At 32.9% G+C, this 16,226-nt stretch overlaps 1 protein-coding gene across 3 annotated transcripts in view; it reads left to right on the plus strand.

The window, feature by feature from the left end:
- LOC660135 (crossveinless 2) overlaps positions 1-16,226 on the plus strand; it is a 49,382-nt gene that overhangs the window by 31,128 nt on the left and 2,028 nt on the right. For all 3 annotated transcript variants that reach the window (XM_008200004.3, XM_015983778.2, XM_015983779.2), the window contains 4 exons: positions 10,100-10,199; positions 10,251-10,427; positions 13,351-13,787; positions 13,841-13,997. In XM_008200004.3, the coding sequence (XP_008198226.1) occupies positions 10,100-10,199; positions 10,251-10,427; positions 13,351-13,787; positions 13,841-13,997 (871 nt within the window). The remainder of the gene's footprint in view (positions 1-10,099; positions 10,200-10,250; positions 10,428-13,350; positions 13,788-13,840; positions 13,998-16,226) is intronic.

Below are 16,226 nucleotides of genomic sequence, written 5' to 3' on the forward strand. Positions count from 1 at the left end.
CATTTTTGACAAATACTCGTGGACCACTGATTTATTTAAAAAGTTTGTGTTAAAATATCTGCAAAAGACGATCAGCACCTGGGGCCCTGGTGGCCCAGCGGTATAAGCGCCGCTTACGACGGGGGAGGTCGCGGGTTCGAACCCGGATCACGGCGGCAATTTTTCTAAGAAAAAAAATTTAGAAAAGGTAAGTGAAACAACACGTAAGCAAAAATAAGAGATTGAGAGAACATATAGACGTATAAACGTAAAGCGGAGCATAAAACTGACAGAAATAAGAAAATAATGCGGCAAAAGGTAAAGTACGTAAAGGCGCCAAATTGTAAACGTAAGAGCACATTCTAATAAAGGGAAAATATCTTTTGTTTTGAGAGAAAAAGAGATGCACGTAAAGGTGAAACTTTAGCGTTGAATCCTTAGATAACTTACTTCTTAAATTATAAAAAAATAAACGAAAATATTTAATTTATCTCTAAAAATTTGTAGTTAACTGGGTTTGTTTAGTAAAGTCCCGAAAAACATTGTTAATAAAAATCATGGTCACTGCGAATCCCGTAGGATTTGCGCACGTCCACTATTTTTGACTAGAAAATACACAAATTTGATGATTTTTGGAGTAATTATGTTCATTTTCGGTCAAAAACGTGCTGAAAGTCACAAAAAAGGTAAAAACAATTTTAGAATTGTAGAATCAACTTATACGCCGGGTATCTTTTGATGAAATCTGGTGAAAAATTAGAGAATTTAATTGAAAAAAAGTGGAAGAAAATGTTTTCTCGAGCTAATTCTCCGACTTTTGAGCTGAATGTATTTGCGTTTTACGTGAATTATTGCAATTATATAGTTTGTAATATTGATTTATTTAAAAAGTTTGTGTTCAAATATCCGCAAAAGTCGGCCAGTACTTGGGGCCCTGGTGGCTCAGTGGTATAAGCGCCACTTACGACAGGGGAGGTCGGGGTTCGAACCCGGATCAGGGTAACAATTTTTCTATGAAAAAAAGTGTAGAAAAGGTAAGTGAAACAACACGTAAGCAAAAATAAGATATTGAGAGAACACATAGACGTATAAACGTAAAGCGGAGCATAAAACAGATAGAAATAAGAAAATAATGCGGCAAAAGGTAAAAATACGTAAAGGCGCCAAATTGTAGTTGGTTGATGTTGAAATTAAATGTAAATGAATGTTTTCTTTCTCAGTTTTTTATTTTTTTATTTTAGTTCGTTTTTGTTTTGTTATTTCTTTATTACATATTAATTTATTAATTACCCAGTTTGTTTTTAATATCTTTTACTTTATTTACTTCGCTAGTGTTTCTTATTTTATATTATTCTTTATTCTTCATTTTTCTTATATGATATATTTTTATTTTTATTTTTATATGTATTTTTTACCAATATTATTTAATAAAAGGTCACTTGTTGTTACATTGTTGCTGTTTCATTATTAAAAAGTTTTAATGAGTTATAAAGAGCGTCTCAAAATCGATTAAATAGGATATATCTAATTCAAAATTTAGCCACATTTTTGTCAATTACTGTAAACCTATTCAACGAAAAGGAAATATTTTAAAGCAAACATATCTAAAATGATCCATAGAATCGATTGGTGTCGCAAAAATCGCAAAATATTCAACGGTTTATTTCAACTTAACAAGAATTTTTGGTTTTACTTAATTATGTTTGTATTTATTAGCAATTTTTTCGAAAACTACTAAAACTGAACATTGATCTTTTTTTTAGAAGACAGATAATTAAAAGAGCTTTTCAACGAAAGATTATTGCAAATAATTCTTGTGTTATAACTGAAAATCGATCAAAATCTCGGTAAAAATCAAATTTGCAAAATCGCTCAATTGGCATTTTTTCATCAACAAATGCATCAAACGTTTTCGGTAAAAAACAGATTTTATGTCTTTTTGAACAAAAAAGCCGATTTGATTTGATTTTTCATGCTAGCAAAAAATAAAATACTCGAGTTTGCAATTTTTTGCATAAAAATCCTGCAAATGCAGCTGTAATCCACCTCTTGCCGGCTTGTATTTTCAAGAACACCGGATTCGCTCGCGATATCCAGGAATCGCGCGTAATTCGCTGAAGAAAAAAGCGCAATTTGCGGTTCCAACAAACCGCGATTTCAACCGGAAACGGCAATCTATCTCACCCGGAAGCAAACACGTTGATACAGCCACTCGCGTGTCCAATAACATTTTTATCGCACCGGATTGTTGTTGACTGTTTACACATCAAATTCGAGAAATTTCATTCATATAATTATATTCATCATTATGTTGTTGTCGGACAACAACAGCCAAATTCCTCGAATGTTTCAAACAATTTCTCCACTCAAAAATCGACAAACGTGATTTATTTAAATGCTCCAAACGGGTTTATTTATTGTGATTTTTACGACCGCTAAATAAAAACTAACTTATTTATCAACAAATGCCGTTTACGGCCGGGCAAGTGACCGAAATTCCAGCCAAACCGACCCGGAAACAATGAAAAATTCCGAAATTTCAGTCTCTAAACGTGATGTAATTCCGCAATTTCTGCCGGAGTCCGAGCAGGGATGGGCTGAAATTCCAATACGAGCAACTAATTACACTGCGGTGTAATTAGATTAGAAAAAATGTTAAATGCAATTGCAGAAACTCGTTCTGAAAGAATGTCGCGCAAAGCTGATGAAGTTGCAGCAAACGTGCCAAAATTTGTGTCTCAGGTCAACAACACGGCCGTAGCCCCAAATTGAATCTAGATGCGGGCCCGGAGCGCAGACAATAAACTTCTTTCGACGTTTTCACATATGGAATTTGTTTACTTTTTCGCTGGAGCGCGGCTCGGAATTCGTTGGCCTGTTAGTGATAGGGCAGTTTCGGCGGCCCGGGGCAAGGCCTCTTCATGGTGGACTTGGACGCCGTCTCGCCCCAGGTGAAATACTCGATCACGTTGCGTCATAACCTCGCCAACCGCAGCAGGTTCTTAGCATTCAACAGCAACACTCAGTTTCACCGAGTATAAATATTTTTATTATAACTCTAAGGCCGGCCAAATTATTATTGTTGCGTTTTGTGATTTATGCCGCCTTCGGGACCCGAATTTATTATGTTTAATTTCACGGAATCATGAGGAAACGCTTTCGAGATATATTGACTGCTGGTTTCAAACTAACCATTTTTCAATTTTCGAAGCGAATTAAAACCCCACCTACTTCTCAATTTTCAAGGACGGTTTTACTGGGTCGGAATATTTACCGAATTTACCGGTAATTTAAGCTAATTGCCTCGAATGGAGGAGTTTTACCGCGTTTTTTGACCGGTGAAAGCGATGTCGGTAACAAAGTTAGTCACTCTCTGGGTGATATGCTAATTCACTTGGGGGCCATTCGGTCATATCAACATTTTTTTGAAGGATTAAAGAAGAAAGAAAACCTTGTCATTATAGAATTTTCGGAGAAAATAAGTTTTCCTTTTTATATAACTCTAAACAGACGTACAGTCACGATCAAAAAGAATGTCACTCTTGACCTGCAGCTAGGTTTGACTAGTTTATAAACTAGTTGGATAGTTTGTAAATTAACCTGTTTGTTGGAATTTATGGCCTAAAAGATTTTTATCGGCCCGGTTGGTAGGGGTGTCATTTTTTTTGATCGCGACTGTATGCAATTTTAGATCGCGAGGGCCATGATTTTATTAAATTATCAAATTGGTGGTGTTGTTTAAATTGGAAATTATTAAAACATTTGATTTTTAAATCAAACCAAGCTGAGTTTTCTGTTTTCATTGAAAATTACGTTTATTATTTTTTTAGAAAGCTGTAACTGTAAGAGGAAAATTTTTTCGAAAATTTTTCAAGAGATGTTTGAAAAATAAAATATGGAACCCAGATGTTCGGTTTATATACGCATCATTAATTTAATCCGCAATTAAATGCCTGATCATGTGACCAAACTGAACCGATTTGATTGGTCCATTTGCGTTGTTAGCTTTTAAAAGCGCAATTAACTTTGAGTTTTCGACAAACCAGTCGTATAAGTAAAAACAGTCACATTTTAATGGCAGGGTTTTATGAGACAAAATAATAAGTCTTTCCCATACTTTGTCCAAAGAATTTATGTTTATAAAGTTGATTTAAAAATGACACACTCGCTAATTGTTCGCACAAATAATGCAAATTTAAATGCTATAAGATACTCACTTCGTTCATGCCATTTCGTGACCTCTAAGATCGTTGCAAAGCAAGCAAATTTTTTTGTTTTGATAAAAAAATTAAGCTGCAGCTGTGAAATGAAAATTCTTTGAAAAAATTTTTCAACAGAAAACTAAAAAAAGTAAACTATATTCAATTTTCTGTTTGTTGAAATTTATGACCTAAATGGTGCTTATCAGCCCGGTTGGTAGGGATGTCATTTTTTTTATCGTAACTGTACACAATTTCTATCGGATCGCGAGGGCCATGATTTTTTTAAAATTTGTATATCGGGACACTCACTTCGTTCGTTTCATTTCGTGACTCTTTATTAAAACATCTGATCAGATTGTTGAAAACCAAGCTAAGTTTTCTGTTTTAATTAAAAATTACGTTTATTATTTTGTTTAGAAGCTGTTACTGTTAAAAAAAATTTCAACAGATGACTAAATGCTAAAAGTAAATAATGGAACTATATATTAGAATTTATGGGTCGGTTTATAGAAGCGTCATTAATTTAATCCGCAATTAAATGCCTGATCATGTGACCAAACTGAACCGATTTGATTGGTCCATTTGCGTTGTTAGCTTTTAAAAGTGCAATTTACTTTGAGTTTTCGATAAACAGGTCCTATATTTATAAAATAATTTCTTAGAAAGAAAATAACTTGAACAAAAACAATGTAAGCTCTTTTCAGTTCTAAGCAGCACATTTTTTCTCAGATTTTGTCCATGGAACTTATGTTTAGAAGTTAATTTAAAAATGACTCGCTAATTGTTTGCACAAATAATCCGGAGTGAAACAAAACCCTTTTCGCTCATAAGCATTAATTTATTTATTTATGTGTAGCTCTGGGCAATCTCTAGATATCTTACTCTGGACAATATATCTCTTTCGTAAATAAAAAATTTCCATTTGTTGGTCAACATCCTCGCGAGTATTTGTTGAATTAGCCTGTAAATTGTTTTCGTCTGGGCGATAAAACAAAACTCGTAAACCCGTCTGAATTTTTCAGTCATTGACAAAATTCGGCTCTAATTGCGCGCTTTAATTCTGTTTGGTTTTGGTGTTAAAACTAAGTGACTTTGGTGTGTATCAGTCGCTAAGTGGCGTTTTTCACGTTCGTTAATGTGTTTAGTACCGTGGTGGTTCATTAGACCGATTAAGCGGCCTCCTAATGAGCACAAATATACGACTGTCAATATTTGTAACAGGTGAAGTAGCGAGTAAAGTGTGTCATTAGCGCCGAAAGAATCGAACAAAACCAAGGCAAAACGACACCCACTCCATCAAATCGGCCGTCCCGAGATATTAAACATTTAAATTAAGATCAAAGCGTTGCTGGGTATTAACGACTCCTCGCACCAGGTGGCACGCGTATAATTTTTACCTGGTGCACTTTATATTTCACACGTGTTTATTTGTTCTGCTACATCAAGAACAAGCCATGATATATTGTCTGTTTCGCGAAATCGGATTAAAATATAGGCGCACGTACGCAGACTGCTTAGCTTCAGCGAAAATATAGATTCAAATCGACGCAGAAACAGAAACAGGAGCGATTACTATTCTATTGCGGCGATTAAATATTTGTAATGTCTCGCAATGTCATGTTCTATTCATCCGAAGGCCGTAAATTTTTTAAATCACGGGCGAGCCATGGGAGAGGAAAGCCACGTTAAAAATTCCGTAATGGCGTTATTTCCAATCACAAATCACCGGAACGGCGAAATTATTACACATTTTAAATATGTTAAATCTATGGAGGATACTATATCTCATGATCCAAAAAAATTTTGGACATTTATTCAAACAAAACGAGGCAAATCCTGCATTCCTGGTACTATGTTTGTCAACGGGGAAGCTATTTCGGATCCTTGTATTATCGTCAATAATTTCGCCGACTACTTCAAAAGTGTATACACTGTTTCACTCGACAATAATTATTCTGCTAATATGACAACGAATAATAACATCCTGCTGCCCAAAATCTCGGAAGACGATATCTTGCGACAGCTAAGGAGAGCTAAAAATTCAATGACCTCGGGATGCGATGGCATACCAAGTTTTCTTTTAAGGGATTGTGCCTATGTATTTTCTGCTCCGCTTTTTCATATATTCAATTTGATTCTCGAGTCTTCCACTTCTCCGTCTGTTTGGAAAGTAACGCATATATGCCCAGTTTTAAAAAAAGGTGACTCTAATAAAATTGAGAACTACCGGCCAATTTCTATTCTCTGCAATTTCTCTAAAATCTTCGAGTCATTTCTCTACTCTTATATCTATAAGTCAGTGAAAAATCCCATTTAGCTCCACCAACATGGCTTCATGGAGAATAGATCTACGATAACCAACTTAGCCACTCTTACACAATTTATCTCTGAGGCGCTAAACAGAAGAAGCCAAGTAGATGTTATTGATACAGATTTTCAGAAGGCTTTTGATCAGATCGACCATTATATCGGGTGATTCAAAAATATGTGGCATAATTTTAACCACGAATACCCCTCTAAAAACGAAAATAGATAGGATAGTATTTACTGACCCACCTCAAAAAATTGAAAAATTACAATTTTTCAGAAATTGGTATGGAAAAATGGTTTTTTGAAAATATTTTTGTTACCGTTTATGCGATTATTATGAAATATTGCATGCCAAGAGACACAAAGACGCTCTTTGATATGGTGTAAATGGAAATCTTGTAAAAGCTATACATTTCCGGTGACAAGGGGGCCCTTCCAGTTTTTAGGTGATAACTCAATTTTTCGGCCTATAAACACGTATTTTTGATACCAAAAATCAAAAGCCCAATTATTTTTTAATAAAAAAGGTACTCTTGCTTCATGTCGTCAAACTGTACCGTTCTCTAGTTATTTGCGATTAAACTAAACTCTACACTGCACTGCAGAATAGAAAAGTATAAATTTTGAGCGTACCATTACCTTGGAAACAGTTCACTACGAATGACACAGCTGTCATTGCTGTCACATTTGATGTCAATTTCATTTAATCCAAAGTAAATTTTGATTATTTCTTGATGATAATAGTAAAAGACATGATTATGTGTTGGAAGAAATAATGCATGAGCTAGCGATAGCCATCCCGGCATCACAACTTGATCTGAGACTACACCACAAGGTTTTCACACCGTAAAACGATTTTCCCTCCAATTTGCTGGTTTTATCAATACTTCACTACTTGCATTATAAAACTATAATCCAAATGAAGAATTAAAACGATCAGAGACCAAGAACACAATCTCAACTGTAACAAATCACAAAATAAAATCTTATCAACTATTTGTATTGCTAATGTTGCAATTTTTTTTAATAGGAAGTTAATTTGATCCACAAAAGAATAACACATGGCTTAATGTTAATTTACATTTTTGAAAATTACAAGAGCTTCGACAACAATGAGCACAAAAGCAACAAATGCCGCCAGCGTGCTAATTGGCGCCAGTGCTATTTTTCATAAGCGCGAATATCAAAAAAAATATGAATGATGAAGTCAATGTTTTTTTATTAAACAACAATAATAACCTGGATCATGTTTTTTTTCTTGACTTACCAGTATGGGGTGATCAGGGCATCATTTCCAAATACTAAAAGAATTTTTTAATCGTTATGACTTTATGATTTTTTTTCGCGCTTACGAAAAATAGCACAGGCGCCAGCTAGCGCGCTAGCGGCATTTGTTGCTTTCATTCTTATTGTTGTTGAAGTTCTTGTAATTTTAAAAAATGTAAATAAACATTAAACCGTGCGTTATTCTTTGCAGGTTTCAACAACCTGTGGATTAAATTAACTTCCTATTAAAGAAAAATTGCAATAATGGTACTATAAATGGTTGATAAGATTTTATTTTGTGATTTGTTACAGTTGAGGTTGTGTTCTTGGTCTCTGATCGTTTTAATTCTTCATTTGGATTATAGTTTTATAATGCAAGTAGTGAAGTATTGATAAAACCAGCAATTTGGAGGGAAAATCGTTTTACGGTGTGAAAACCTTGTGGTGTAGTCTCAGATCAAGTTGTGATGCCGGGATGGCTATCGCTAGCTCATGCATTATTTCTTCCAACACATAATCGTGTCTTTAACTATTATCATCAAGAAATAATCAAATTTTACTTTAGATTAAATGAAATTGACATCAAATGTGACAGCTGTGTCAATCTTAGTCGACAGTTTCCAAGGTAATGGTATGCTCAAAATTTATACTTTTTTATTCTGCACTGCGGTGTAGAGTTTAGTTTAATCCCAAATAACTCGAGAACGGTACATTTTGGCGATATGAAGCAAGAGTTCCTTTTTTATTAAAAAATAATTGAGTTTTTGATTTTTGGTATCAAAAATACGTGTTTATAGGCCGAAAAAGTGAGTTATCACCTAAAAACTAGAAGGGCCCCCTTGTCACCGGAAATGTATAGCTTTTACAAGATTTCCATTTACACCATATCAAAGAGCGTGTTTGTGTCTCTTGACATGCAAAATTTCATAATAATCGCATGAACGGTAAAAAAATATTTTCAAAAAACCATTTTTCCATACCAATTTTTGAAAAATTGTAATTTTCCAATTTTTTGTGGTGGGTCAGTAAATACTATCCTATCTATTCTTAATTGTAAAGGGATATTCGTGGTTAAAATTATGCCACATATTTTTGAATCACCCGATATATTGTTAAGCAAACTCAACACCTTTGGCTTCTCTGACTCTCTAGTTTCTCTCATCAAATCTTATCTTTTTCATCGACGGCAGCGAGTTAGATACAATAACTTTTTGTCCAATGAGTTCATTACTACGTCCGGTGTACCTCAGGGTTCCAATCTGGGGCCCTTGATCTTTCTCCTATACATTAACGACCTGGCTGATTTATTGAATCAGTGTTCCATACTATTGTTTGCGGATGATTTGAAACTATACATGGAAATTAACTCATTCCAAGATTCAGAAATATTGCAAGAATGTCTGAAAACCTTAAACATCTGGTGCGACAAGAACCGTCTACAACTGAATTTAGCCAAATGTTATGTGGTATCTTTTACGAAGAAACAAAATATCATCAACTATCCATACGAAATTTCAAACTCTGTACTGAATCGAGTTATCACTGTAAAGGACCTGGGTATTACTTTCGACGCCGAATTTTCATTTAATTTCCATGTAAGGGAAATTGTCGACAGAGCTCTTAAGAGTTATGGGTTTATATACAGAAATGGTCGGGAATTCACCAACATTAAAATTCTTCGTATTCTTTACTTCGCATTTGTTAGATCCCGATTGGAATACGGGGCATTAATATGGAACCCCATTTATAACACTTACGTTGTACAACTAGAAAACGTGCAAAGACGTTTCTTAAAATATTTGGCGTTTCTCTCTGATGGTGTTTATCCAATACAAGGTGTTGACGAGCAAATACTATTAGATAGGTTTCAAGTTCAATCCCTACAGCTTCGTCGCATTTGTATTGCCATAAAATTTTTATATAATCTACTCCATAATAAGATTGATTGTAGTGAATTACTAAATCAACTTTCTTTCACTGTTCCACGGCTTAATTCGCGCTCAACTCCCACTTTTTATATAGGTATAAGTCGCGTTAATATAGCTCTGAAAGCTTCTATTACTGTTATCTTCTTACTTTAATAAAATTTGTAATCGTTGTGATATACATAGTGATAATTTAGCTGTTATTATTAATACTGTCTGCTTGGCATATAAAAATTACGTATAAAATGTGTATGTTAGGTTGTTTTTGCATTTGTAACTAGTGTTAATTGTATTTTAGTTTTAATTGTATTTTAATTTTTTTTCCTGTAATTGGGTTATGTACCTGTTGGAAAATAAACTTATTATTATTATTATTATTATTATTTTGAGTTTTCATGAAAAACGTTTTATTTTCAGAACGGCCTGGTGGAGTGCAAGCGCGAGTACTGCCCCCCGACGGAGGGCTGCCACATGCTGGTGGAGAAGACCGAGGACGGATGCTGTCGGAAGTGCAAAGGTGATCCAAGCGCCAATTTCCTGAACGCGCCCCAACTGTGAATATTTTCAGGATGTATCTACAACCAAGTGCACCATTCAAGTCACACGGAATGGACGGATCCTGATAACCCCTGCAAAGTCCTGCGGTGCGAGGCTGGGATTGTCACCGTGTCGGACTTGCAGTGTCACACCCCTTGTGCCAATCCTTTGCCACCGGAGCCCGGAAAATGCTGCAGGACTTGTCCGGGTAATGAGGCTGTAGACTTGACGCGCTAACGAATGCTTTGTTGGAATAGAGCGCGACGAGTAAACACAATCATTTTTTTTTCGGTTGTTTGGTGTTCGAGTTTGAGTTTCAGTCGCATATTACGATCGTAATGAAGTTATTAGGAGACTTGTTCGGTGAATAACTAATCACAGGCTTTTCACTGGTTCAACAACTTGATTATGAGGAGGGGGTCGGAGTTATTATTTCGAGGGCTTTGTGAATTAGAAAATTATCGAAATTTTATTTTTAAAAGCTTTTATTTTTCTCTGTTGTCTGTTTGTTTCATATTTTTGGTGTTTAATAAGCTGAAATTTTACGTATTACTTAATACAAACTTACTTTAATTAATAAATGTTAAAATAATTATGAATATCTGGGCCCATAAAAATACGAAAATGAAACCAACGATATTCGATAAAGCATAAAGGATCCTACAGGCTTTTCTAAGGATTTTAAGGATAAATTGAACTCCTATTTTCCGTCGTCTACAGAATTGTTGAAATTTTCAGTCTGAAAGTAGATATACATAGAGAAAGGTAATTGTTTTAAAAATTAGCGAAATACAGTTAACAAAAGAGGGAAAAACTAAAAGAAAAACATTGCAATATTTACTTTTACTTCAAGCGAGACTAAAGCAATTAGTAAAAGCGATTATTTTATATGTATTTTGCTTTGTAAATACAAATAAGAAAGAAAACACAAATAAAACAAAGATAATGTCAACATTTGTTGATTTTTTTAATTATTGTGTAGAATGTTTTGAGAGATGATTTATTTGGTGGCTGAAAAATGTGCAAGATGCTTGAAAAATGCTCAAAAAAGCACAACAATAAATTCATAACATTGTATTTCAAAAACGTGTTTGAAAATAAATAAATGATTTTTCAGTAAAAAGTAAAAAGCTTGTTTTTTTATCTGAAGAACATGCCTAAAGACTTAAAAAAAGTAAAATTACAAAAAACAAAAAAAACAAAAAGAATAAAAAGAATAAGAATAAGAATAAGAATAAGAATAAGAATAAGAATAAGAATAAGAATAAGAATAAGAATAAGAATAAGAATAAGAATAAGAATAAGAATAAGAATAAGAATAAGAATAAGAATAAGAATAAGAATAAGAATAAGAATAAGAATAAGAATAAGAATAAGAATAAGAATAAGAATAAGAATAAGAATAAGAATAAGAATAAGAATAAGAATAAGAATAAGAATAAGAATAAGAATAAGAATAAGAATAAGAATAAGAATAAGAATAAGAATAAGAATAGAATAATTATCGTAAAAAATGTATAAGTTTACAACACAAAGTTTTGTTTTCTTTAACATACCTTATTTTATTGTATTTTTTGATGTAACTTTTAGCACTGAAAGAAAGATTTTTTACGATATATAAAAAATAAGCGTCTGTCAGTGGAAGTATACTTTACGTGAAAGAGTATAATAAAAAAATACTGCAGAATAAAAGTTTCTACTTAAATTAAAAGCAAATACTATTTTTATTTATATCACATAAATTGAAAAAATATAGCGTTTTAGAAAAAATACTCAAACAGGTCAAATTTCTCTCAAAAAACTGCACCATTCATAATTAAATTAAAAAAAATAGTAATAAAACAAAAGTACTATTGACTATCAGGTCCTTTTATTACATAATCAACAAATTTTACAAAAAAAATAGGACGTTTCGACCTAAACATGTCATCATCAGCTAGGTACAATAATTCTAAAAGTTGACTTGATAACCAAAAGAATTATTATATTTTAACAAATACATGTTCCAATAAGAAGTAACTTTTTTAGCTAAAAAAAATATTTTTTGGTTTTTAAACAGTGGCGTCTACATTTTTTTGAAGCAAAACTTCCAGTTTTTTGGCTATTTTGATAAACTTTTAATTATCGAAATAATAATACCAAGAGGAAAAAATAATCGCAGTTTTAAACAAAATGTTATCATTTTCTTTTATAAAAATATTTTTTATGTCAAAACAATCGGATATATGTTCATTTTAGAAGAGAAAACTATCATAAATTGTCTTAAATATACCACAAAATGTGGAATGTATTAGTCCGGAAGCTTTTTATAATGTACATTATGAAGAATTTCCGGGCTATACAAGAAAATTGTATCTACAATCTACAGGTAGGTAAGATTTCATTATCAGAAAGTATTAAAAACAAACTTTTTTTATTAAATCTTTCTTAGAATTTTGTTTGTTTTTTGATGATTAAAAATAAGAGGCACCTGTGACTACAAATGCCCAAACAATTCGCAATCTACCAGTTGACGATCTGAGGAAGTTTGAAATAAAGTCGAAACGTTGCCATAAAATTGCGCTTTTATTCCACTCCCAATAATTACCAAATATCTTTAGACTAGTTCATAAAATAGACGATAACGTATTAATATTTTTTTTAAAGTTCAATGTTTTCCTAATTTGTTATGGTACAATTTTTAAGTTTGAAGAAAAATTCCACATATTATTCAAAGGATAACAACTAATAAGCACTTTACGTGCTTTGGCTGATCTGATGGCCTCTATATGTTCGGAAGTTGCTTGTACTTTTAATAATACAGGGTGTGTTAAAATGATTCTCATCTAACTAACTTCGTAATTGATTCAGATCATTGTGTAATTGATCATTCATTGGGCAAAAAACACTTATATTATCGAACTGGAGACATAATAAATGGACGTTTGTATGCCTGGAGGTAATGCTATAAAGCGGCATTTTTATTTTATATAAGAAATTCATAGGCGACTAGATGCAAATCATTTTAACGCACCTTGTATAATACGTTTTACGAGTAGTTTCTATCAGAGAAGTTTTGTTTGCCCCTGATTTATGAACATTATTTTCCACTTTTTGGTGCAATTTTTTGTATTATTTTTTCTTTTCATTAGAATGTAAAATCAACGGTCAGGAGGCCACCGACGACCGCGACGTGATCTCGGACGACCCCTGTCTGAAGTGTCGCTGCCACAAGGGCCGCATGACCTGCTCGAAAAAGGCCTGCCCTGTGCTCCAGTGCTCGCCCACCAGCCAGGTGTACCCCCCGGGCGAGTGCTGCCCTGTGTGCCGCGGCACGCGCGTGCTAATGAACGTCCCCAAAAGCTGCCGAGTGCAGACCTCGTTCATCTGGGAAGAGCACAAATTCAACATCGACAAATGCACGAACTGCACTTGCCGCAACGAGACCTCGATCTGCCAACGGTCGGCGTGTCCGGTCCTGGATTGCGCGCCGGACTTGCAAAAATCCGTGCCCGGAAGCTGCTGCAAGCAGTGCATCATCCCGCAAGAAGTGCGGATGGAGTGCCGCTTTGGGGACCACTATTATGAGGCAAGTTGGGGCGGGTGTGAAGGATACGTTTTAAATTATTATTTGCTAGGTAGGATGGCCAGTCGTGGAAACTTGATGCTTGCAGGTCGTGTAAGTGCCACAGGGGAAGGCCCAGTTGCGCGATGACGAGGTGTAATGTCACGCTGCCGTGTGCGCCGGGGACCAAGTTGGTGCATGTCCCGGGGGAGTGCTGCGAGAAGTGTGTGGAAGGTAGGGAATTGGGAAAGTTTTTTAATTTTTATATAGAAAAAAAATTTTTGAAAACAAATAAAATTTGCGTTTTATCAAGATAAGGAATCTTTAACTGACGTGTTCTATTCTTGTCTTGTCGTAAATTCAAGACAAGAAAAATATTTGTTTTTGACTTGACTACTTGATGACAAGAGTCTTGATATTTTTGATTTTTATGAAATCGGAGACAAAACAATTTTTTTATCGTCTATCAATTTTTCTGCAGTTAGTACTAGGTACTTTTTTAGATAATATGTAGAAACCGTTAGAAATTGACAGAATCCCCATCGTAAAAAAACTTTGATGACAATGACAATTAGCGAATTTCTAAAAATTTCTAAAAACTTTTATTATAAACTAATGCAAAAATCGAGATTTTCAAAAATAATCATGACGACTAAGAGAAAAATATTAAAAAAAAGGTGAGTAAATGTGACGACGAAAATGAAGATAAACAGTTAACATCAGTTCAAACTAATAAAACGTCAAAAACTACATTATATTCGAAAATAAAAGTTATTTTCAATTAACTAATTATTATTTAATTTAGTTTCTATGAAATGGCTTTGACAAGAAATCCTGATCCTTGATCACTGTTTTTTGTCTTGACTCGATACTTGACAATACGAAGACAAGAACAACATTTCTTGGAATGCGTATGTATTTCCAAACGATAATTTAACAAAAATATTTCGTAGTAATTGTCAAATTAGGGTTTTTTATGTTGGTTTTTCGTGAAACTTTGTCTAGACTTTTTTGTTTTTTTTGTTATTCTTATTATTTTTACCTCTAACTTTGCACCAAATAGTTGGAAATTTTAAAGCTTCAGATATTATTTAAGATCTAGCGTGTCGGATCATTTCGGGTTCTCACAGAGTTATTTTTTTCATGTTCTTAGTTGTCTATTTTTGTTATTTCATTACTCAAGAAGCTATACATTCTTTTGAAACAAAATTAGTTTTTTGAATTAAAGTTATTATATTTAATTTTATATTTTAAAAATAACTAAAAGGTTCTAACGTCTAATATCAAATTAAATAACTCAAAAATGGTCTTACACTACTTATTCTCTCATAAAAATGACAGAATTTGTGATTTGATATTTATTTACTATTTTTATTTATTAAAAAATCGTTTGCTTTTTCATTTTTTTGTTATTTTTTTTACAAAAGTTATCCGGAAACAGGAATTTCCGGATATTAAATACTAATAGTTCTAGATTAAATAAGTTCTTTGTTTCTTTATAAATAAATTCCAGCTATAGATTTTTGGTACTGTTTAGGTGGTGGTTTGGTATAGTTTTTTTAATTTTTCATCTGGCTTTTACAGCGCGATATTTAAAAATAAATGATTTATATTTTTTCATGTGAGAGTTTTTGTTATAATACGATTTTATTTACAACAGGAAATCCATTTACAGTAAATATACACAATTACAAAAACTCAAGACTACACTAAAGATAAGGACGATACATTCTTACGCCAAGAATCACAGAATTTATTTATTAATTTTTATTTATTGTAAGTCTAGAGAATTTTTTAAACTGCTATCCATTTTTTTATTGTTTCGTAGTTCTTTCAAATGTGTTTGGCTGTTAAATATTTTGAGAATTTTGACTTGTATTGCAAGTATAGAACATTTTTCTAACTATCTAATCTGGTAATTCTTTCTGAACTTGGCAACTGAGAACATGGAAAGAAAGAGTTAAGAAACCACCACCAAAGGAAAATTAAAAAAAACATTGTTTGAAATTTGTGAAATAAATTATGTTCTGTAAAACCATAATTAGGCAAAAACAAGCTTACGATTATAAAAAAGAGGACTTTTTGAAAATAACCACAATTTTCGAGGTCAAAAAATAGGTATGAAATTCTAACAAAATATTTAGTATGCTTCTATTTCTACTTTTTTATTTTTATTTTTTTTGATTATGTAGACTTATCGTAGACGAAATAATACATGTTTCCGGCTTAAAAAACATTACATCATTCATTATTGGCTGGAATATTTTAATTTTAATAACTTTTTTAGCTCGCAAATAGTGGATTTTTTTTTAAGTAACGTAATTTCCTTGTAATACAGAAGTTTTTAGCAAACAAATTTTTACACGTCGAAATTTAATTTGAAAAAATTGATTTATTCTTTAACTCTATGAATTGTAAACAATAATATTGAATGTACGAAAGTATTTGAAATAATTTTTTTTT

This window comes from Tribolium castaneum, chromosome 2 (assembly GCF_031307605.1).
Source record: "Tribolium castaneum strain GA2 chromosome 2, icTriCast1.1, whole genome shotgun sequence".
NCBI lineage: Eukaryota > Metazoa > Arthropoda > Insecta > Coleoptera > Tenebrionidae > Tribolium > Tribolium castaneum.